Source organism: Balaenoptera musculus, chromosome 21 (assembly GCF_009873245.2).
Source record: "Balaenoptera musculus isolate JJ_BM4_2016_0621 chromosome 21, mBalMus1.pri.v3, whole genome shotgun sequence".
NCBI lineage: Eukaryota > Metazoa > Chordata > Mammalia > Artiodactyla > Balaenopteridae > Balaenoptera > Balaenoptera musculus.
Window position 1 is genome coordinate 12,625,367 of NC_045805.1, and position 24,623 is coordinate 12,649,989.

Consider the following 24,623-nt stretch of genomic DNA (forward strand, 5'->3'; position numbering starts at 1 on the left):
CAATCACTGAATCTATTTTAAAACTGAGAAAACTCATCCCCAGTAATGAGTATGATTACTGTTAAGTCTTGATTGGTTTTGGTCTCAGAGTAGAAGATAAAAGTGGTTTACCATCTTAGGAAGAAATGACAGTTTCAGAAGCGACGGGAAAATGCATTTCAGAAAATCAAAAGCGTAGTGAACGGGTTACTGTGTAGCAGGAAATCCTACCAAATCATCTGAGGGCACCGCTGATCCCTTCTGGCTTAGAGTTTCAGCTGAGTGGTTTTCATCTCCAGGTGTAGACAGTGAGGCGACGTTTCTGCCACTGCATAGTGGCCGGAAGCCAGGGGAACCTGGGTCCCGCAGGCGGCCCAGTTTAGCAGACACCCTCCGAGCAGGAGAGAGAATCCAGCAAACCAGCCGATAAAGAGGGCCTCCCCAAACTCCCACCTGGGCACAATCTCGGGGATGGTCTCACCCCAGAACTCCTGGACTGTCCTGTGGGCGACCCAAGAGACAGGAGCAAGGGCTGTGACTCCTGCTGCCCAGAACAGAACTCCTCCCAGGATTAACAGCCGCTTCTTCACATCCTGCTGTCGCTCTCCAGTTCTCAAGTAGTCCAGGCCAAACCCCGACACCAGCAGGCCCAGGAATCCCAGGCCGTTTGAGAGGAACATTAAAATCCTGGAGATCCTGAGCTCAGCAGGCAAAGCCAGGAAAGAAGGTCCTTGCATTGCATCCCCACTTCCTCTTGGGTGACGCAGGTCTGCCAGAGTCCCATGGTCAAGTTTTCCATTTCATTTAAGTCCAGGTTGAGATTTTTCCATTGTGCCAGGTAGTTTGTAAGACAGGATAAAACCCATCCCAGCAAAGATAGTGAAATTCCCGCTAATTGTGCCACAGCTCTAAAAATTAAAGCCATTATAAAATCCTGTGACCTTAGCCAGACCAACCCCTGCCTTTCAGTGTCTGTGAAAAGAAGTGTGACACTTGTGTTATCACTTGCAGAGCTCAGAACTATTTTTTCATTGTGTATATAGGAGGATTCTTGCCAGAGTTGCTATCGTTCAATTCTATGTTGAATAGTTTTCAGAAAAGGATAGGGAAATAATTCTGCAAACCAGTAATGACAAGGTGTGGCCAAGATCATGTTCACGTCCTATGGGCTGCATTTTGTAGTAGGCAGTTTGTCCCTGAGATAACATTAAGTAGTAATAGTCCTCTCATTGTTAAAGTATAAATGGCTTTCACGTTGTTCCTGACCTTTCTGACAAGTCAAAGAATTACGAAGTCTCCGTGCAAGATGTTTGACGGTTTGGTTCAACTGCTACTTTATATCTTACTAATTGCACCTATCAGATTTTCAACTGTTAAGAGGTCTCATTTCAATACGCATACTGTGGTTATAACTGAGTGTTATCATTTTTAAAAACAGGTTCAAGAAAAGTATTTCTTAACCAAATAAATCAATCTCAGAAATCTCTTCTGTAGACCTCAAATCAGGGTTTTCTTTTTTTTTTTAAATCTCTTAGGCTACATATACCCAATAACATATGAACGATTCTGAACTAAATATCAAGTCTGTTTACTTCCACGCCTTCCTGACAGCTTCACACACAGGGACATAAATACTTGCTATTTTTTGTTTCTTTGCTTAAATATGCTTTCTATGCCCTGGAAAATTTAAACAGTAGGACTGCGTAAGTTAGAATCAACGTCTCTTTTGGTTCATCCCCATGCATGTAACTTTTAATTGAACAAAGGAAAATTTTTATTAGGGCAGATGAGCTGGATATTAAGAAAAATATTTTTGGAATTGTTTATCTTTTTAAAGTACGAAGCTTTTGAGGGAAGAGACGAGAAGAGATTGGCCAGTATTTTAAATCTGAGAGTATCACAATGTACTGAAAACCTTCAGCCTCATAAAGTCCTGCCACACAGGGTTCTTAGCAATTTCCTAAACAAACCACCTCTGTTCAAGAAAGACCAAGTCATTGTTGCGGAAATAGCACTTTGGATAGGCTTAGCATGTGGTTTTGCTAGTGCAGAATGCTTAAAGGATTTCAGATTGTTAGGTTTTTTTCTTTAGGAAACAGGAACTAATTATCAATTTCAGCTACCAACAAAACCAAAAAAACATTTCTAATATCAAATGAACACAGTAAAGCTTAATAGTACTCTCTTGGACAACCGCCACCAAATGTTGATTTAAATAACCAGATGAATGAAATTTTGTTTTGTTCATACCTAATGTAATGCTTACCACAATCATTTTCTTTTAGATATAAGATTTGCCTCTTTCTTACTTCTCCAGGTTTTGGGGGGAAGGGGTATCTAGGATAGAAAAGTCATTATTTAATGTATGTAATGAGAAAATGTGAGCATCACAAATATAGTTACATAACAAAGAACCCTTTATCATGTAGACCCTCCATCACAGTTGATATAGGGAGATACACCTCTCTGGTCTCATCAGAGTCTTACACTGAAGGATTGGCAGTTCCATTTTCCAGGTGTGAACACTGAGTTTGCATTTCTGCCACTGCATAGTGGCCGGAAGCCAGGGGAACCTGGGTCCCGCAGGCGGCCCAGTTTAGCAGACACCCTCCGAGCAGGAGAGAAAATCCAGCAAACCAGCCGATAAAGAGGGCCTCCCCAAACTCCCACCTGGGCACAATCTCGGGGATGGTCTCATCCCAGAACTCCTGGACTGTCCTGTGGGCGACCCAAGAGACAGGAGCAAGGGCTGTGACTCCTGCTGCCCAGAACAGAATTCCTCCCAGGATTAACAGCCGCTTCTTGACATCCTGCTGTCGCTCTCCAATTCTCAAGCAGTCCAGGCCAAACCCCGACACCAGCAGGCCCAGGAATCCCAGGCCGTTTGAGAGGAACATTAAAATCCTGGAGATCCTGAGCTCAGCGGGCAAAGCCAGGAAAGAATCAAAGTCCTTGCATTGCATCCCCACTTCCTCTTGGGTGACACAGGTCTGCCAGAGTCCCACGGTCCAGTTTTCCATTTCATTTAAGTCCAGGTTGAGGTTTTTCCAATGTGGCAAATAAGTTGTAATAATGGATAAAACCCATCCCAGCAGAGATAGCAAAATTCCAACGAATTGCATTGCTACTCTAAAGACTAAAGCCATCGCAACAGATCTTAGGACCCTTGCCACCTCTATAGGCGCTGCTGTCCTGTGGTGGACAGTAGTGTGGCAATCTTGGTTCGATGCTGCCTGGGGAATATAAGCTTTGGTCGTTAACCCTTTGGGCACTCTGAAATGCGTTTTTGTTCTTCTTGAATATAATGTTTCATGTAAAGGACGAAGGACTCTGTTAAAACTATGAGTTAGGCTTTCTGATAAGGATTTGATCTGTTACCTTCCAATTTGCTTGGTAAAATTATATCCCCAATGCTTGATGATTATAAGTCTAAAGATGAACAAAGAGGGCTCTATGACCCCTCACCCTAAAATACAACAGAAATCTTTGTGCTTCAATATGGATTAATTAGATTTTAAGTGGTGATAAAAGGCCAGCTCTTTCTACAACAGGACCTCATTGTAATAGTTGAATCTGAGATTTCAGAGATGCAAAACAAGACCTTGTAAAGAAAGGTAGACTGTTTCCCTATAATCTTTATTATTCTCAGGCTTCCTTAACCTACACAAGAACCTGGCCCAGGTTCTTGAGTGTCACAGGGACTCAGCTGGGACTTGGCAGAAGACTTTCCCTCAGATTCCTTTGCAAGGTAGAGGCTGGTTCACTGGGTGAAGTAAAATGCCGAGGCTGAGGCTGTGCCCATAGGTACTGAGGGGAGAGGGGGGTATCTCAGGAAGCTCTGGATTTCATTCTGAGATTTTCTCCATCCTTGTTAAGGACTTGGGGTAAAGCGTAATTTCTTAGTGTCCAGGAGGTGTTGTTTTTTGTTTTTTGTTTTTGTTTGTTTGTTTGTTTTTGTCCAGAGCTCAGCTGTCTTCACTGTCATTTAAGCCACAAAGACAAAGCAGCACCAGGCATGACAACTCCTGCCAATTCCAAGACAAACAGCCACCATGGGGCTGACCTTCAAGGCGTCATCTTGTTTGCATTTTTTTTTAATAAATTTATTTATTTTATTTATTTATTTTTGGCTGTGTTGGGTCTTCGTTGCTGTGCGGGGCTTTCTCTAGTTGCGGGGAGCAGGGGCTACTCTTCGCTGTGGTGTGCAGACTTCTCATTGCAGTGGCTTCCCTTGTTGCGGAGCACAGGCTCTAGGTGCACGGGCTTCAGTAATTGTGTCTCACAGGCTCAGCAGTTTTGGCTCACGGGCTCTAGAGCGCAGGCTCAGTAGTTGTGGCGCATGGGCGTAGTTGCTCTGCGGCATGTGGGATCCTCCCAGACCAGGGCTTGAACCTGTGTCCCCTGCATTGTCAGGCGGATTCTTAACCACTGCGCCACCAGGGAAGCTCTTTGTTTGTGTTTCTGATTGAAGCCACACCTGAGTGCATGCTTCTGCAGAACAGGACCCTCTCTGCAGGGCCTCACAGGCCAGGAGGAGAGACCACGCCCCCCATTTCCAGGGCTGCTCCTGCCCATGGGGCCACCGGGCTCCTGTGGCCACAGCCAGAGGCAGGACCTGATGCGCCCGCCTGGAGCAGGAAGGACATGCAGGTTCCTAAAGTGGAGCCACTGCCCTGGAAGATTCTAATCTGTGAACCAGCGGCCCATCACATTTCTAGTCTAGGATTGGAGAAGGTCCTTTACGATGTCTCTCCACAGAGGATCAGAGAGACAGCACCCCAATCCCGACACACCAAATTGAGCACAGGAGTCGGGTTAGATGTCCCTTCTTCAGCATTTTCCAGCGTCATACTTGAAACAAGAAGATGAATTCTTTCTCAACTTTGACAAATGTTCAGAATCCCTTAGGATTGTTGGCTGTCCTCAGTATACTGAAATAAGCTGCTCCAGTTTGCACAAAGGCACAAAGGTCCAGAAAGGGCTAGAGACTTGCCTGGGGCCTCGTCCCAGGAGGCGGGATATTGGTGACCTAGAACTTTCCTTCCAGGGGGCAGTCAAGTTAATGAAGCTCTCAAGAGCAATCATTAACAATTATGGAGAGACGGTTCTTCATATCACATTGAAACTTAACGAAAGGTGGAACGGGACAGGCTGCTCTGTGAGGCGGGGCGCTCTCCATCTCCAAGGCGTTAACAAGGTGATTCTCACCTGGGCCACAGGGAGGAAATTCCTCTGCGGTGGGGAATGGACCCGGATAACCTCCAGCTCATTTATTCTTGCAGCATGTAAAACAAACAAATAAACAACCAAACAAACAAGTAAATAAAGTATTTGAGGACCTCCTCCGGGCCAGGCAGTAAGTGCTGAAGACACTACCAAGACCAGTCCGGATACAGGCGCTGCCCCTGCCTCTGGGGGCTCATGTTCCAGTGGGAGAGGCCATTGGGAAATAAGTAAATCCGATCATTCAAAGAAATAAAAAGAGTGGAGTGTGAGGATTGCAGGCAGAGGAAACCCTAGTGCAGCCGCCCGGAGACTGAAAGCACAAAGGCCACCCTCCCCTGACCTGGGGCTCCCGTCTCCACGTCTCAGTTCGTGGATTAGCCGCTTAGACCACGGTGTTTCCAGAGGGGGATGGGAGTGAAATTCAGCCAGGAAACAAATATTACCAGCACGTCGTTCAGCATGTGGAGGACTGCATGCTCTCTGTCTCAGGAACGTTACTCTTAAAAAACAAAAAGCAAAGACAAACAAACAAAAAAAACCCCACACAACTCATAAACAGAACGCGAGAGGTCAGCAGATTATGTACTTTCTTAACAAACAGAAGGTGAGGGTGATCAACCATCCCAGTTTGCCCAAAGCCACGCATCGTGGGAAACCTCTCCGTCCAGGGCAAGGGTTGAAAAATGTCCCCAAATGAACCATCCCAAAGTGTAGCTGCTCAGACCAACAAGCACGTATGTGTATTTTGCTCAGGAATCTGCAGTCAGTGGGGACAGTTTGTCTCTGCCCCTAGCAGTGTCAGCTGAGGCTGAGTCACCTTTTATGACCGAGGTTCCGAAGTCACAGACCATCACTTCATAGACGAGGCAGATCAGGGAGAGGGAAAAATAACACCAAGGTTCTGGAAGAGCTTGTGAGACTGGAAGTACTTTTGTGGCCATTTTTGGAAGACAGATCTATCATGAAAAGTAAACCAGATGGACCTGTTAACGAACCATTGAGCAAATCTAGACTCCAGGAGATGCGTGGCAAGCACTGTATAGAAAAGCCAGCCTTTCTTTCTCTCCTTGGCTTTTTGCTTTCATGCTCAAGATTAAGTTTGTGGTCACAACCAAAATACCTGGGCTGTGAAGACCTTGACACGTTTTACACAAACTCTTGCCTCTGCCACCCTGTGCCAGTTCACACGCGGTCGTCCTGCCCTCTCTGCTGGCCCAGGGCTGACAGAACGAGGGCCCAGGCTGGCTCACTGATTCAGCCTCACCTGTCTGCATCTTTGACCACATGAGAGCCAGGGGTGCAAAGATCTGTCCTCAAGCGAGGACATGTAGGATTCTCAAAAGAAGAAAAAAAATTATAAAAGAAAAAAAGATAACCTGCTGAACTAAGTCTTTAATGTTTCGTCAGATCATAATAAATAGGTAGCAATGATCAAGTGCCTTCTACTTACCAGGCACTGTTCTGAGTGCCCAGGCTACCAATGTGAATCACTGAATGTGGCGTTAGGAAGAGACGTGCCATAACCCGCCATTATATAGTATTCTTACCATAGAGATACACTGATGTAAATAACCTCAAGAGCGTGGATAACAATGAGGAATAAAATAATCAGGAAGTGATGTTTTGAGTATTAATACTTTGTTTTTAATATAACTTAATTTTAAGTTTATATCATATAATTCAATTTTAATGATAGCTATGATTAACAGCCAACTCCCCAAATTCCTGAAAAATTAACCCTCAGCTCTGAGTCAGCATGAGACAGCTCCAGCTTATCACTGGGACGAGCCCAGACTTTATAAATCAGGGTCTCTCCAAGGAGCTGGGGGGAAGGATTCTGCAGGTTAACAAGCTCCTGCAGGAATTCACAAACACGCTGAAGATTACCACGGGAGAACCAGACCCCTTGACACTGCTGCCAGCTCAAGTCTGAGGCCCATCAGAATCCTGGGCTGACCCCACGCCCACCGCTGAAACTCAGCCTCAGGGCTGCGGAGAAGGCGGAAGCACGGCTGGTCTGGTCTGGGTTTTGCCAGCCCTTTCTCTTCCATCTACCTCATGATTTTTGCTGTTTTACTCCAAGTGACTTCTCTCAGATATAGATGTGGTCCCTTATGCCTTTCTGTTCCCTGAAACACCACCAGCTCTATGACTCTGAGGCCTCTAGACATTTAAGACATTGGTGGTTAAAATTTTTAAAAATAATGTTTTAAAATTCAGAACACTTATCAATTACTTGGATTGATTTGATTTATAATTGCCAGGCAGTGTATTGAATGGCCCTTGAAACTTCCATCAAAGGGTTTTGGGGAGAAAGAAAAAGAAAGCTCCCATCCTTGCCTACTGGAGTTAAAAAAAAAAACAAAAAAACAAAAAAAAAAACCCACTTTGGTGGACATCACAAGACTGTAAGGAAACATCTATCAACAAGTATAAACTAATATGCTCTGCAATTTTAGCATGCGTGCCCGGGTCTTCACACTTGCAGCCAGTGGCTTCTTGCGTCAGAAGATCTTGGGGGGGGTCAGCACCAGAAAGTTATTCCCACTGGCCTGACACGTTTTGCTCAGGACATTCTGGGGGTGAACGAACTGAGAGCAGGTGGCAGGAGGGGGGTCAGCCCAGCAGAGCAGCTAGGGGATGGATCTGGGAGGATTATGTGGACCCTTCCCTGGGGGCTGCCCTCCAGGTCCCAATGCAGAGGGGGCTGTCCAAATGTCCACACCAGGATGCATCGCCCACGCGTAAGCACTGATGTGTGAGGGGCTGCAGGTGCCCTCATTCAGTTTCAGGTGATGGCATTTAAAAGAAGAAGTAGGGAAACCTTGGAGAACAAGTGGATTCCCAGCACCAGGTCTGAAAGCCCTTTTCAGCGCTGGGTGTGTGTGGGTGGAGTGTTTCTGAAAGCCTAGTTATCTGATGTTTCTGTCCTCTTAGGCCCCAGCTGAGATTTTATTCCAAGCCTGAAAAGGACTAATACTTAAAAGATAATGTAAGATCTGAGTTCTGAAGAATGAAGGGGACATCCTGTCATGCAGTGATCGATGGGACTGACAGACACTTTAATATTAAAGTATAATATTATATACTTTATAATATTTTATAAATATTATATACTTTATAAAGTTTAATATTAATATTAAAGTATGATATTAATAACCAGTGTTTACTGAGCACTTACTGCTTGCTGGGCGTTCAGAGAAGGGCTTTGTCTGTGTTATCTTGCTTATCCTCGCAAGAACCCTGTGATTAGGCACCATTATTACCTCCATTTAATAGATAAGGAATCTGGGGTTTAAACAAGCCAACTAGCTTGCCCTACGTAGAGGAAGATTTCAGCCCAAATCAAACACTGAAGTCCAGGTCGTAATCATTTTATGCTGTGAAAAGCGACCTTTGGCCGTTGTCACGATCGACTCTCCGTTTTGTCTAGAAGTGTTACCTGCTCACCCTCGGCATCCACTTAGCACAGTGTCGCCCCCTTGGACCAGAGTCCGGCGCTGAGTGCATCCGACAGCAGGGGAGCTGAACCACGGAAGCTGGGGCTGGCTTCGTGGCTGTAAAGTTAAAAACTATATCAGCAAAGGGCCTTTACAGGGAGGAATGTGGGAACTGTCCTAGCCAGGGACTCTGTCCCCACCCACTTTGCAAATAGAAATGAAAAGCCCTCTATCTCAGGATTAACTAGGTTTTTTTCTTTGTAAATCCTTCCTAAGTATTAATCTAGGCTCGAAATGCTCGTGGCTGAGTTGATTTCCATTTAACAGATGGGAAAAGCATCGCAAATCAGCGACAGCTTTGGCACCTCGTCTTGAGGAAGTGAGTGGCAAGAGAGTCCTGGAGTCCGGGCTCAGCCCACACCTCAGACACCACAGCAGCTCCATTTCATAGGAAGCTGAGGCCTGAAGAAACAACACACCTGGTCAGGACCAGTGTCAAGACGAAGACCTGGCCTCTAGACTCGTACTCCGGGGATCTTTCTGAAACCCTCCCACACTGCCGGGCTCTGGCAGGAATCCACAGCCTTCACTGGGGCCCTGGCCATCAGGGTATTTGCCCTTTCTCCGGGAGAGAGACCAAATTCCATGCAAACAATAACCGTGCACCTGCCACGCACTGGAAAGTACTAGGAGCTGGGGGAGGGCCAGAAGCCAGGAGGGTGGCATGCCTCCAGGTAGGGGGGACCGGGCAAAGGCAGGGCCATGCGTGGTGCCCAGTCTGGGACCACAGTAGTCCCTCTCCCCAGGTCCCGGCTGGAGGGAGGATGAGGTGGGCAGTGGGGTGACAGGAAGTGACACTGGATAGGCTGGGGTCGCAATCATTCAGCTATTCCACGAATGTTTATTGAGCAGCTACTACGTGTGAGGCCCTGTGCCAGGCCTTGGGGTTAAGAAGGCGATGAAGAAATGCACAGTCCTCGTCGGCCATCCGTCAGGTATGGAGACAGACAGACAATACAAGAGTGAAAGGGAGAAACCAAATGATGGAGAAGCTGGTGAGATTCATGATGGGTGGGCTCCGTCTCTCTGAGAAAGTAACACGTGAGCCAAGAACTAACCAGTGAGAAAGTCAACCGAACGAAGGCCTGGGTGAACCATTCCAGGCCGAGGGAACGAGAGCGTGAAGCCCAATGGGAACACGCTTGGCTTGGCTGAGGAACCAAGCAAAGGGCGCGGTGGCAGGAGACCTGTGGGCGAGGTGAGGCGGGGCCGGGGCGGGGCCGGGGCGGGGCCGGGGCGGGGCCGGGGCGGGGCCAGGGCGGGGGCGGGAGCCTAGCGCAGGCCCGTCGGAAGGTGAGGATGAGGCGGGGCTCCCGCGGTGGAGGCGATCGGTTCGGCCTGGGGAGGGACCAGCGGGGAGGCAGGAATTCAGGTGCATCCCCTGGAGAGGGCGCGGGCGGGACCTGCTGGTGACTGGCAGGTGGCGGGGGGATGAGTGGTCGGCGGTGCCACTGCGGATCGCGGCTTGAGCCTCTGGGTGGCTGGTGACAACGTGTCCTGGAATGGGACAGACCCAAGGAGACGGCGCGGGAGAGAAGAATTAAGAGTCCTTTGGGGTCTTTTCATATCCGAGATCCTATTAGTCATCCGCATAGCGGTGCCGAGTAGGTGGCTGGATAAACGCGTCCGGTGCTCAGAGATCCGAGCTGGAGACCTATATTGGGAGTCACGGGCCTTCAGAAGCCATTTAAAGGTCTGGACCCGACGACCCATCTGAGCAGCCAGCTGTGTCCCAGGGCCTTCAGAGCCGGCCTGGAGCGCTGGACGACGGCCACTCCAACCCAGAGCCACGCAGGCGCTACCCAGCCCGGAGGGGCCGAGTCCGGGGAGGCGAGAGGGTCCAGGGGTGGGGAGTGCACCTTGGGCCTCCCCATCACAGTGCACCTGCCGCTGCCAGGTACCCGGCTCCCCGAAAACACAAGGCTCTTTGTTCTCTCAACAGCGTGTTTCATTCAGGTTTCCCCAGAGCAGCGTGCTAAGGGGTCTGAAGGAGATTTCTCTCCTAAATCCCCTTGCAAAGGAAATCCTTGTGTCCCAGTGATATTTTTGGTCTTGACCTCTCTTTCATAAACTCTTTGTTATCTGTTAACACACCTGTTCCTGCTCAGAAGCTGTAGCAGCCGACTTCCCTGGCTCCAAGGGAGGAGGTGGTAGCAACCGCTGGACCCTGTGGTGGGCAGTTCCAAACGATGATGCTATTTCACCCAGGCAATATGAAGGGCTTTTGAAAATCCCCGCCTAATACTCATAAAATGGTCTTATTTCAGAATTTTCGCGTGAGTTTCCTTCCCCATCCAAGAGAATGAGATTTCTCCATAAATCAGAGATTTATTTAAAGAAAATGCAAGAGCTTGGGCTCTGGAATCAGAAAGACCTGGATTCAAACCCTTAACTCCGCTACTTACATTTCTGTAATGGAGACAACTTATTGCACTTCTCTGAGCCTCAGTCTCCTGATCTGTAAAATGGTGATAATAGTAACAGTTCACCAACATTCACAAGGTGACTGAGACAACTGGGGATAATTATGGAAACTGAAAAGCACATAGGAGGTTCTCAATAAGTGGGAGTTACTATTTTTATTTTGTGTTTTGTCTTTCAAACCCATGTTCAGGGGAAGAACGGGCTTCACCGGCAGGATGGCCGAGCCAAACCCACCTGCCAAGCCTTTTCAGATGGCACAAACCCCAGTTTTAACTAAGGCAAAAATACAAAATTAAAATCTTGCAGATGTTTAGGCATCTGTGATTCCCAGTTTGAGGAACTTTGTATTTTAGAAAATTACAGTTGTAAACAGGATATCTAGGTGCCTGAGAAAGAGTAGCTGCTGTTGTCTTTACATGATATACTGAAAAAAAATTAAATTTTAATTATAAGTGGCTACAACCTATGATAGAAAATAGTAGAATCCAGGGATTCTATTTTTACTTATTAATTTATAATTTATATCCTACCTAACCTACTTCTCTAAAGAATCTGATTCTGGCAAAGACAATTATAAACTCTGCACAGCAACACAGTTGCAAGAATTTCTCGTTTTACTGATTTATCACTTTTCCACCAGAGTATGTGCAACTTTAAAATTTTGAAGATTACATGAAAAGCTTGGTTTATGCAACCATCTTTAATATCAAATTCATACAAAGTAAACTCTTTGCTTAAGCAAAGACTAATGTGCATCCTGTCTAAATTATTAGATAAAAAGTTACTGTTAACATATTTATCGTCATTGCAATGAGAAAATGGTCATGGTTGGGAAATAATATTCGCTTTCACCAGTGCATTCTGTGTGCTATGACCTGCTTTTTTGTCTGATTTCCCTGCTGGTTGGATGTTTGGGAAAGTCTTTAAAGGCGATGGCCATATGCTATCCCTTTCTAAAAGTTTTTTCTACTCCTGGCGCATTGGGCCCTTCAGAGACTGTCTTGCTGTGGCCACTCAAAACAAGGCTTCGACCACTCAGCCTCCTCTTGCCCAGTGATGCCCACGCCCTCTCTTCTCTGCCAATCCACCCTCGGTATTGTCCTTGTTCTTAGGCCTAGCTTTCAGCACAATTCTCAGCCCTAATTTTTTTTTTTTTTTTTGGTTTTTGTATTCCTTGCAGTTGCCTCAGATTAGAATTTCTGTACCCACCCCCAGTGCAAGGAACCCCAGCCCTGGTCCCCCAGTGTGTCCAGAACTTTGCAGTGGCTCATTTATGTCTGTCAAGTAAACAGAATGAAGCGTTGTTAAGGACTCGAGGACCTAAAATTGGTTGTGATACATGTGTGATATTTTGTGAGGTCTTTGTAGAGCAACATAAAAGGAAATCTGCTTCCTCACAACAAAGTTTTGATTGATAGTTTTTGTTTCTTTTTTATTTTCTGGCCTCATTCCATAAAGGGATTCTGAGGTCACTGGAACAAAGACTACAGTCCAAAATGTGTTTGGAAGAAATGATTCTAATTTTACTAAGGCTGAGAGATAACTAGAGAACCAGCTGCCTACGAGACCCCAGAGCGCTCCCCCTGCTGCCACAGTTGTGGGGCAGAGTCCCCCTCATCTCCAGGTTCTGAGATAAAGAGAACTCAAGGGCTCACTTGCCTTGGATGCCTCACAAGTTTCTGGTCCAGCCCTGGATTGCTGCAAACCATAGGCCCTGGTGGCCGCTGTAAGTACCAGGGTTAATTACTTCACCCTTTCATCATCACATATGTTCATTCATTCGTTCCACAAATTGAGCCCTGCACCAGGCACTGAAGACGGGTCAAACACGTTTCCAGCTGCCACGGTCCAGTGTGATGAGTGTATGAAGGAGAAAAGGGCAGGGTGCCATGGGAGCTCAGAATGGCAGCTCCTGACCCACAACTGGGAAAAGATGACATTGAAATGAGGACCTATCATTTCAATGTGGAGGAAGTACAGAGCAAAGATGGAGGAAGGCCTCTGGGCAGAGGAAACAGCAGGTCTGGGGGCTGGGAGGCAAGAAGCCCCACGGTGTCCCGATGGCTCTCCGGTCGGGGTCATCTTGGGCTGATCCCGAGAATCTCCACAGTGAAGACCATGCCCCAGAATGAGGCAGCCTCCCATCTGGGGCCACCCAACTAAGCGTCATCTGGGTTCAGTTGTACCTCCATCTGCAGGGACCTCCGGGCTCAGTCACCTGGAATGGCTCCAGTTTGGGTGGAAGGCTGTTGTTTGCTGGAGATGTTGGATGCATGGGGGCCTGAACCTCCACACACATACAGGGTGGAATTTTCTCTTTCTGCAAGTGAGGAAAGGCAGAGATAGAGCCACGCTCTCAGTCCCTGCGTGGTCTCCCAGAGCACCCCTCCAAGGCCGACAGAACTCCATTTAATCCGTACTTTTTCACAAAGACCAACTTGTCACACGAACCCCAGCCATCTTCCATAAACGTGGGTAAGGGGTACTTTCACAAAGACCAACTTGTCACACGAACCCCAGCCATCTTCCGTAAACGTGGGTAAGGGGTACTTTCACAAAGACCAACTTGTCACACGAACCCCAGCCATCTTCCATAAACGTGGGTAAGGGGTACTTTCACAAAGACCAACTTGTCACACGAACCCCAGCCATCTTCCGTAAACGTGGGTAAGGGGTACTTTCACAAAGACCAACTTGTCACACGAACCCCAGCCATCTTCCGTAAAGGTGGGTAAGGGGTACTTTCACAAAGACCAACTTGTCACACGAACCCCAGCCATCTTCCGTAAAGGTGGGTAAGGGGTACTTTCACAAAGACCAACTTGTCACACGAACCCCAGCCATCTTCCGTAAACGTGGGTAAGGGGTACTTTCACAAAGACCAACTTGTCACACGAACCCCAGCCATCTTCCGTAAAGGTGGGTAAGGGGTACTTTCACAAAGACCAACTTGTCACACGAACCCCAGCCATCTTCCGTAAAGGTGGGTAAGGGGTACTTTCACAAAGACCAACTTGTCACACGAACCCCAGCCATCTTCCGTAAACGTGGGTAAGGGGTACTTTCACAAAGACCAACTTGTCACACGAACCCCAGCCATCTTCCGTGAACGTGGGTAAGGGGTACTTTCACAAAGACCAACTTGTCACACGAACCCCAGCCATCTTCCGTAAACGTGGGTAAGGGGTACTTTCACAAAGACCAACTTGTCACAGGAACCCCAGCCATCTTCCGTGAACGTGGGTAAGGGAGATTTTGCTGATCCGGACTAATGCAAAGAATTCTTGAAGTCTCCCCTCAGGGACAAAATATGCCTCACGTGTGTGGTACACGCCTCCTTAGAAGTCGCTTATGTTAGAGAGAAGTGACTACCGGGCACTGGCAGGGCTGCCACCCTGGTGACCTATTTACTCTTCCCTGGGTGCAGCTGACTGCATGTTTTTGTGCTGGGAACCCTACGCAGACCTGTGGCCACCTGGCCCGATCCCAAGCTGACGGATTTCAAACCCCCAGCAATGACAGAAATAATCACTTAAAACAATCTCCCATCTATTAAGCTAGCACAATTTTTCTTTTTAAAGAATAAAGCACAATGCTGGCAGGACTTTAAGGAAATAAGCACATTCATGCCCTGCTGGTGGCCCTTTATAGTTGTTCCTCTCTTTCTTGAGAAAAATTGGACAATGTGTAACAAGAGCGAAGAACGGTTTGACCCAGTAACTCCACTTTGGGGAATATGCTACAAGAAAATAACTCCGAAAAAATATACAACCTAATATGTACAAATATATACACAGCAGCTGCGGTTCAACACAGTATAAAACTGGAAACGGGCCAGACACACACAATAGGGGAAACCGCTAGGCAAATTATGCATTGACATGAAATACCCTATGGCCATTAACAACAACAAGTGCCCTGGACCATGCCAGCGTGTTCAGATCTGGATATTTAAGCCATGATAGAATGTAAAGCAGTATGCCCCTGCTGAGTGTGACTATATTTTTTAAAGTATATAAGTATTCTACAGGGCTTCCCCGGTGGTGCAGTGGTTAAGAATCCGCCTGCCAATGCAGGGGACACGGGTTCGAGCCCTGGTCTGGGAAGATCCCACATGCCGCAGAGCAACTAAGCCCATGCGCCACAACTACTGAGCCTGCGCTCTAGAGCCTGTGAGCCACAACTACTGAGCCCGCGTGCCACAACTACTGATGCCCGTGCACCTAGAGCCCGTTCTCCACAACAAGAGAAGCCACCGCAATGAGAAGCCGGTGCACCACAATGAAGAGTAGCCCCCCGCTCGCCACAACTAGAGAAAGCCCGCGTGCAGCAACGAAGACCCAACGCAGCCAAAAATAAATAAATAAAATAAATATTTTTTTTTAAAAAAGTATCCTACAAACATTACAAAATAACCTAAAAGGAAGGAAGTTTCATTTAAGTGTTCCTTGGGTCCTTTCCTTGTAGATTTGCTCAAATTCATCATTTACAAAGGGTGTTTCGACGATCAGATGTATATGGAGCTCTTTAAAAGGAACACCACCCCAACGTGGGATCGGGGGAGCCCTGGGGCCCCGGCCGGGGACCACAGTGTCAGGACCTCCGGCTGCTGTTTTTGATGCTGCTTCATCTCTGACTTGAACCTCGTGCTTGCACACCTGCCTCGGACAGAAGACACGCGTCTCTTTTCTCCAAGCACCGCGGGCCAGCCCAGTGCAAGGGAAGCCTCTTGTCCCATTCCTGCTTCAGGTGGTAGCCGGCAGGAATCGACAAGGAGCCCCGAGGGGTGGAATTTCTCAGTTTGATTGAGAAGCCAAGACGTCCTCCTCTCCTCTGGGACAGCTGGTCCGGCCGGGCTGGCATCCGCTGTGCCTGCACGTAAAGAAGTTACACACAAGGAAGCAAATGAGCAGCAACATAGTATTTAGGATCTTTAGGGTCTAGTGACTACGAAGCTTACCGGCACCAATCCTGGTGCAAACTGGGGCTTTCAGGAAACAGCTGAAATCAATTCTCTCTTCTTCACTGTATTACTATTCAATTCTAATCCAAAGACTGTTGTTTAGGTAACAGCTTCATTAAGATAGAATTCATATACCACGCAATTCACCCATTTAGAGTGTACCATTCAATGGTTTCTAATATAGTCACAGTTGTGCAGTCATCACCATGATCAACTTTAAAACACCATCGCCCCAAAAAGGAACCTCATACCCTTTAGCCAGCACCTCCTAATCCCCCCGCACCATCCATGCAGAACACAAAAAGATCGTCGTTACTTGTCACCCCAGAGCCAAAGCATACAACTAGGCAGGGGCCGAGGGTGATGACCGCCCACCCAGGGTGCATTCCTTCCTAGCAGATCTCTCCCCACCACCCAGCTCTGTTCAGTTAGCCACCGCTCCCCGAAGGCAGCTGTGTCCCCCAGGAATCGAGGGGAAGCCAACCAACCTCACCCCGGTCAGGGTGACCAGGCTGGACCGAGCGTAATGCTACTCTTCCGGCTGGTCGGTTCCAGGATGGACGTGGGACCCAATGCTGCCCAACAGGAAGTGAGAAGGCAACTAGGAGCTTCTGGGAAATGTTTCCTCTGGACTAAAAGAGACCCACAGGAAGACACGGTCCCTCTTCTTCATCCGGATGTGATTCGTGGAACCGCCCCTACCGTTTGCTTCCAGCCTGAGGAGGAAGTCAACGCTGAGGATGGCGGATGGAGAGATGGAAAGACCCCCGGGGTCCTGGGTGAATCTGTAACACGCTGAGCCAGTGACCCCAGGGCTGCCCCACCTCCCGACTTCCTGTTAAGAGAAAACAAATTTGCTTCTTGTTTAAGCCAGTGTGAGTCAGGGTTTTAGTTACTGGCAGTTTAACACATCCTAGTTGACATTAACGGGAAGGCCTGGTCTTAGAATTTATAACAAGGGAAAATGCTTTGTCTACCCAATAATAGTGATTGTATATATATAACATATATGGGGGGGTGGGGAAGAGAGGTTTTGTTTCCAATCAAGAAATGTCTTAATAATTTTTACATTTTACCTTTTACTGGATAGGATTAAAATTTCAAACCATCTGGCTTAACCCCCGAGGCCTATGGAAGTAAACAGAAAACAAATGACAACAAGCAAGGGGATGAGCCATCATCCCTCGGGCTTCGGCAGAGACGCAAAAGGCAGGCAGAGGGCTAGGAAAGCTTCCTAGTGGAACAAAGGGAAGGCTTCCAGTGTGCCCTGATGGGAGGCTCCCGGCCCCAGGAAACTGCAGGCAGGTAACTAGAAGGTGGGCATCCTTCTTCGTCGGTGAGGGGTGCATATTTGGCTTTCTCTGGTTGGTCCTAAGTCGGAAGCAGAGACAAAAATTGGAGAAGCTGGCAGTCATTAATGGAGTCCTGGGCGTTCGGGGCTGAGTGCTACAGGGTCGTTGTTTGGCCTCCCAGACCAGTTGCTAGAGAGAACAGTCTGACTTACAGCTAGCAGGCGGGCTTCCTGGGCTGGTTACTGCAGACTGTGCGTCAGAGTTCTATTTGTACATGTGGTCTAGCCACCGTCCATTTGTATATCCATGCTCAGGCCTGACATAGAAAATTATCACATTCGTATGATACTCTGGGGTAAGCAGAGGGGTCTGCTCAGGTAAGAGGCTCCAGGTCCCACCTGTCACCTCTAGGGCTGCGTGGGGCGGGGAATTGAATCTTGGCATGTCTAACCCAGGTGCAGCACCCAGGGCGTGCTACAGGACACATCTGCATAGCCTCTCTAAGCCGCAGCTTACAGTAACGTGGAGATAATAATTCTCCCTTGCAGAGTTGTTGTAGGGGTTGAGGGGAAATAATATATGTAAAGCAACTGCTGCCAACGAGGCATTAAATGACGGTATTCAACTGTACGTTAGGTGTGTGGCTATACCACCTTCCGTTTAATTCATGCTCCGATTGATCCTCAGTGTGAAAAGGATTATCCTGGAGATGATCAGCAGCTCGTATGTTATGAACCTACTGGATTCATCAGTACTTCATGGCTATGAGCCTAAGAATTTGCAAACTGGGACTGTGTGCTTTGTTCAGCTTGCCCAGTATTTCTTTAAAATGGAGACATTTAATATTGCAGAGAATCCACACTAAAAAAAGAAAGAAAGAAGAGAGTTCTGGCTTCTGTTGAAGATTGAGAAGTTTTTGCAGTAGCAGCGGGCCATCCTGCCCCATGGCTGCCATCGGCTGCTGCCTGGGTTCCGTGGGGACAGCTTCTCACTGCTCCCACCGCTGCCCATTGACTGATTCCAGACCCTTCCGCTGCATCTACTGTGTTCTTTATTTCAACTAGAAAAGCTTTCATACTTAATTTTTCTTAGTTCTTTTAAATTAATGACTTCTTATTCCTGTTTTACAATGCCAATAGCTTCCTTTTCTATTAAAATAAATATAGGGGACTTGCCTGGCGGTCCAGTGGTTAGAACTCTACACTCTCACTGCCAACGGCCCGGGTTTGATCCCTGGTTGGGGAACTAAAATCTCATAAGCCATGCAGTGTGGCCAAAAAAATATAAATAAATAAAAACTATGAATATTTTAAAGTCTTAGCCCATCTGTTCCAATAGTTCTGCTTTGGATGGTATTCTTTGTCCCACTTTTTAGTCTTTCTTTTAGGATTTTTGCTTCTGGAGCCCCTGAGATCAGGTTCCTGGAGTGTCGGCCACTCTGGATGTAATGCCCTTTAGGGTTAAAGGCTGTGTCCTAATCTGGGTGCCTCTTGAGAAGCTAAGGAGTGGGGAGGGGTGATCCCCCAGGGAGAGTCACAGGCACCACGGAACCCTTAGCTGAGAACTTCTGTGGGCTGCCATGCCATCGTGCAGCTCATCTTCTCTCATCTAGTCTTAAATAAGCCACGTGGGGAGAAAAGGGTCTCCACTTGGAGACCAAGGAGGGTGGAGGAGAGGATGCCCGAGGGCAGCTAGTGAAGCCCTGACTGTTTCCATTCACTCCCTTCCTTCCCATCCTGACTTTTGTTCTTCCTGTTACTGGTGCCCCAGACACGCACCAATGGCCTGAATTGTTGCTGCTGATTTCTGTGGCAAATGGACAGGTGATGATTATTCCAAAAGCTCTTGGGCAACAGGAAACAGCAGGGCTTGTTCTCTTTATTAGTTCCTCAAGTCCATGCTTCTCTCTCTCCAGGGCTGACTAGGAGGCGGGGGACCTATAGCCCAGGGCAGCCCACCATCTTGACAGGAAGCCTTCGCCAGTTCTCTTGGTGTAGAAAACCACCTCTTGGTACCAGAGGCAGATTTCCATGATGTTAATGGATTAAGCTTTGGGGCCCATGGCCTGCATGAACTCATTCTAAACTCCAGGAGGGGGCCTAGCAATTTGTTGGCATGATCATATTTTTTGGTAAAATTTGCAAGAATAAATATAATTTCACTGCAATTGGTTTCTTTCCTGTCACTGTCACTCTGATTCTCCCTTCATCTCTCTTCCTCTCACTTTTCCTCCCATCCAGCCCCCATGTTGGTCAGCATTAGAGCATCTCCTTTTGGGGAGATTCGACTAAAGAGAAATTGAGTTGAGGATACTTTTTTTTTTATTGAAGTATAATTGATTTACAATGTTGTGTTAGTTTCTGGTGTACAGCAAAGTGAGTCAGATAGATATATATATATATATATATATATATATATATTCTTTTTCATATTCTTTTCCATTACATATAACATAATGAATATAGGTCCCTGTGCTATACAGTAAGGCCTTGTTGTTTATCTATTTTATATATAGTAGTGTGTACCTGTTAATCCCAAACTCCTAATTTATCCTTCCCCCATCCCGTTTCCCCTTTGGTAACGATAAGTTTATTTTCTATGTCTGTGAGTCTGTTTCTGTTTTGTAAATAAATTCATTTGTGTCATATTCTAGATTTCACATACAAGTGCTATCACATGGCATTTGTCTTTCTCTGTCTGATTTACTTCACTTAGTATGATAATCTCTAGGTCCATCCACGTTGCTGCAAATGGCATGATTTCATTCTTTTTATGGCTGAGTAGTATTCCATTGTATATATGTACCACATTTGCTTTATCCATTCATCTGTCAATGGACATTTAGGTTGCTTCCATATCTTGGCTATGGCAAATAGTGCTGCAATGAACATTCGGGTGCATGTATCTTTTTCAATTAGAGTTTTCTCCGCATACTGTATATGCCCAGGAGTGGGATTGCTGGATCATATGGTAACTCTCTTTTTAGTTTTTTAAGGAAGTTCTATACTGTTTTCCATAGTGGCTGCACCAATTTACATTCCCACCAACAGTGTAGGAGGGTTCCCTTTTCGAGTTGAAGACACATTTAATCAAGGTTTGTGGAAATGTTTTCATGGCTCTCAGTTATTTCCAGGTACTAGGTTACTTGATAGCCATCCCAGTGCAGAAGGCTCCTAGAAACCCTTCCCCACACCTGTGCTGACTCGTCCAGCGCCATGGCCTGGAGATGCAGGCCCAGAGCTCCAGTGACAGTATGAATGTGACCTACGGGGCCTGGCACCAGAAATCTGCAAGCAGCATGAGGAGAAACAAGGTTTGAAATGTGCAGAGCCAAAAACTGGTCTGTGGAAAATCCTTTCAATCTCCAGATACACAAAACCGTAAGCAGAGGATCCAGTTCTCAGTAACATCTTATCAAAATAAAAGGTTTCTCCTGTTTTGAAGTACAGTTTATAATGCATAGTACACTACTGTAAATGCACCGTATTTCTTTTGGGGAGGAAACTGCATGAAATAGAATTTATCAAAATTGCTGTGTTTGAGGGCACAAACCTCCAGGAGTACTTCAAACAGAAAAATATATCTGTTCATGAAGTTGCATGTATTATGTATCCAAAGTATGATATCAAGTGCTGGTGAATCTGACACATCTTTTGTCTTGATGAAGTCTGGCAGCTGCAGACAAAACAGCACACAAAATTGTACGAGCACAATGAGATCACCTGAAAAGTCAAGCATTTCCAGTTACAAAACAGCACATATTCATCAGTGAGTCAGTGTATTTTGTCTAAGAGCTATTTGACATCACATCTGTGCAGCTCAACACAACAAAGAACCATTAAAAATGCACTTGCATTGCTCATAAGCGTGCTTCCTAGACACTTCTTTTCTTAAAGCAGACCTTCCAGATCGTATCTGCTTCCCCTGCAAAAGTTGGATCTGCCCCCAATAGGTACCCAAGTCTTGAGCAAAAGTGAGAAAAACAAAAGATAGTGGGAGAAGCACGTTTCAATTTAAAACAAAACAAAACAAAAAGGTAGAGTTATTTGCAGGTGTAAAGAGTATTCCTACCCATTTTAAATGAAAGTAAAGTGTACCTATATTGATTTTTCTTACAATTGGCCACTTCACTCCTTCATGTTACCTGCCTGGCCCCTGTGAGTACTAAGCGTGTTACCTCATTGACAAAAATTTGTGTAGGCTTAAACAAATAGATTCACAGATGTAGAAAACTTATGGTTACCAAAGGGGAAAAAGATCGGGGGAGGGATAAATTAGGAGTGTGGGATCAGCAGATACAAACTACTATACATAAAATAGATAAACAACAAGGATTTACTATATAGCACAGGGAACTATACTCAATATCTTATAATAACCTATAATGGAAAATAATCTGAAAAAAAATATATATATATAACTGAATCACTTTGCTGTACACCTGAAACTAACACAGTATTGTAAGTCAACTATATTTCAATTTTTAAAAAATTGTGTAGGTTTGACTCAGAGGCAAATGACAGCCAAGGACAGTTAAGTAGGAGGCATGTGAGCCTCCAGCCCCTGCTGATTTGTGCAGATTCCTGTTCAAGAGGGAGACAAGGGCTGAGTAACTCGCTGATGAGGGCAGAAGCCCTCTTATCAGACAAGATCAGCATAGGTAGTGAGTCATCTAATGGAAAAACAGTCTCTTAAAGTGGGGAATCAGGAACAATGACACAGGTTCACCTCCATCATATCACTTTACTTTCGAAGACAGAAATATACATTCTGTCTATGGACACTCATCTTGTGACGTCAGGCCAGGCCGTTCTCTGAGAACGGGTCAACGGACTGGGGAATCTCTGACTTTTGTGCAGAAACCACGCTTGAACGCAGCCTCCACTGATTCTACTCTTGGTTTCTTTAAAATGGAGTAAAAACTTGTGGCTCTTGAGCGTTTCGGGTGCAGGTGTCAAGATTCTTCTGACTTGCCCCTAATCTGTTAAAATTGTCTCACCAACACCTAGTATAAGAGCCGTTTTGAGTTACTTACCTTGATCCGTCTTTCCAAAGTCTTCAAACTAGTTTTCATATAAACTAACTTTATTCCCACTCATATTTAATCGGTTTGTGTGATATTTAACTAAATTACAAATCAATACCAAAGAAAAATGGCATAAACAGATCAGGAAACGAACACCACAATTCGAGGCAAGCATACAACTCAACCGGTGAGAGCAAATTGCATAGAACAGCCTGCGGGCTCAGAGCTGGCTGCCTGCGGTAGCGCCCGTCCGCATGCTTCCCAGAGGACCAGCGACTGTCAGTTAATCAGGCTAATGGACAACGTGATCAAATGTTTGCTTGATGATTTCTGGGCAGGGCGGGTCTTGCTTGAGTATCCGGTGAGCTTCACCTAGTAGCTTGTTTGCAAAGCTCTTTGAAAATGTCAAATTTTAAGCAGCATGTAACTTGTGCATATCACTTGCCATCTGGTGATTTGGGGCAGGTAAAAATGTACCCACCAAAAAGTTAACTTGTAACTTTTGGACCAATTTCTAAATTGAGACCAACTGCGAAAGGAAATGGATTGGCCACCATCAAAACCACTGAATCCATCAGGATAGTCCTGATTGGAGTTTCAGATCCTCTGCCAACAAGATACACACGTGGTGACGTCAGTGTGTTAGTATAACACGGAAACAAATGGAAGACATTAATCTTGTGTTCATTTTTAACTGTTTTGTGAAATTTTTAATTGTCATTTACTGAGCTTTTTGATTATATCTTCCATGTGACTTGCTTTTGGCAAATGAGATGAATTGAAATATGCTCCCTTTTTAACGTAAGAACATGGGACTAGAAATTCTGAGACGGAAGTGCTGGTCCTGGCTTTATTGCTTCCCTGTTATGAGGAGAAGAAACTTAATAATCAGAATGTCATTGGCAACTTCGGTTCAAGAGTTTGGGCTTTTTCAATGGCAGGTCACAGAAACATCATGAGCTACCTTCCTCAAAAAAGGAAATTTATGGGCACACATAACTGGGAAGATCCAGATAGGCATTACCTGCCGAGTGGCTTAGACTCAGTGACCTCAGCCTGTGATCAAGCCTCTCCCTCCCTCCTGGTTCCTGTCTCTGGTACTCACTCCCTCGTTTGCCTCTGTCTCACCTGCAATACCTCCCACCCACAGGCCCAAGCTGAATGGCCTTCTCTCTCCTTTTCAGTTGTGTATTGAACCGACAACAGACCCACACAGCCCTGCCGAACCAAGTGAGATAGACAGGGAATCCATCCACGTTGTGAAACTAAAGGGGTTTCCTCCAAATCCGTGGAAATCTGCAGTGAAACAGATCTACTAAGCTTTTATGAGAAGACCCCATCTCCCTGCATGGATGAGAGCGTACAAGAAAATAATACAGTACTCACTCAGGTCCCACGAGGAAGGGCTAAAGATGAGGAGGCGGCCTGTCATGGATCGCAGGTGACAGCAGGGATCCAGGAGACCTGGGGCGGACCCCAAGCACAGTGCCTGGCCTCTCGGGTCCTCGCTGCTGTCTGACAAGTTCTCCAGAAATCAAGGGGTACCCCCAAAATGGGAAGAGCCCAGAGAGGAAATGAGAGAAAGAAGCTGAGATTCACAAATAGAAGAAAAACATTCAAGAGGCAAAGCTAAAACGCATTTGAGGGCACGCATTCCAAAACAGCGACAACTTTTTAATGGAAAAGTGCTCTCTAGAATGATAGGCTGGAATCATATAACTGCCTCTAGGGCCACCAGGTGACCAGAGCAATGACAAAGATGGATAATGTGCAGAAACAGGGTGTATTGGTTTCCTTGGGCTGCTGTAAGACGTTACTGCAAACTGGATGGCTTAGAGCGATAGGAAGTTACCCTCCCACAGTTCTGGGGGCCGGAAGCCTGAAATCAAGGCGTTGGCTGTGCTCCCTCTCGAGGCTCGGGGAGTTGGGCGGGGGTCCGTTCCTGGCCTCCAGCTCCTGGTTGGTTGGAGTCACTCCCTTCTCTGCCTCTGGCTTCATGTGACTTTTTAAAAATACCTATTTATTTACTTATTTACTTATTTGGTTGTGCTGGGTCTTAGTTATGGCAGGCAGGCTCCTTAGTTGTGGCATGCAAACTCTTAGTTGCCCGGTGGCATGTGGGATCTAGTTCCCTGACCAGGCATCGAATCTGGGCCCCCTGCATTGAGAGGGTGGCGTCTTCACCACTGCGCCACCAGGGAAATCCTGTGCCT

At 46.4% G+C, this 24,623-nt stretch overlaps 2 protein-coding genes across 2 annotated transcripts; both read right to left on the minus strand.

Annotated features, from left to right (window-relative positions):
• Positions 1-181: 181 nt before the first annotated feature.
• LOC118887945 (claudin-22-like) lies at positions 182-1,131 on the minus strand. The gene is given in 2 exon segments (XM_036838868.1): positions 182-706; positions 709-1,131. Coding segments are annotated over 2 exon segments (657 nt in total). The 5' UTR covers positions 905-1,131; the 3' UTR covers positions 182-245.
• A 1,328-nt stretch (positions 1,132-2,459) lies between these two features.
• Positions 2,460-3,431, minus strand: LOC118887944 (putative claudin-24). The gene has a single exon (XM_036838867.1). The coding sequence runs from the start codon at positions 3,123-3,125 to the stop codon at positions 2,463-2,465; it is 663 nt and encodes a 220-aa protein (XP_036694762.1). The 5' UTR covers positions 3,126-3,431; the 3' UTR covers positions 2,460-2,462.
• Between the last annotated feature and the right edge of the window lie 21,192 nt (positions 3,432-24,623).

What these genes read in the sequence shown, in the direction of transcription:
- LOC118887944 (XM_036838867.1), bottom strand. Translation starts at nt 3,125, where the DNA reads ATGGCTTTAGTCTTTAGAGTAGCAATGCAATTCGTTGGAATTTTGCTA.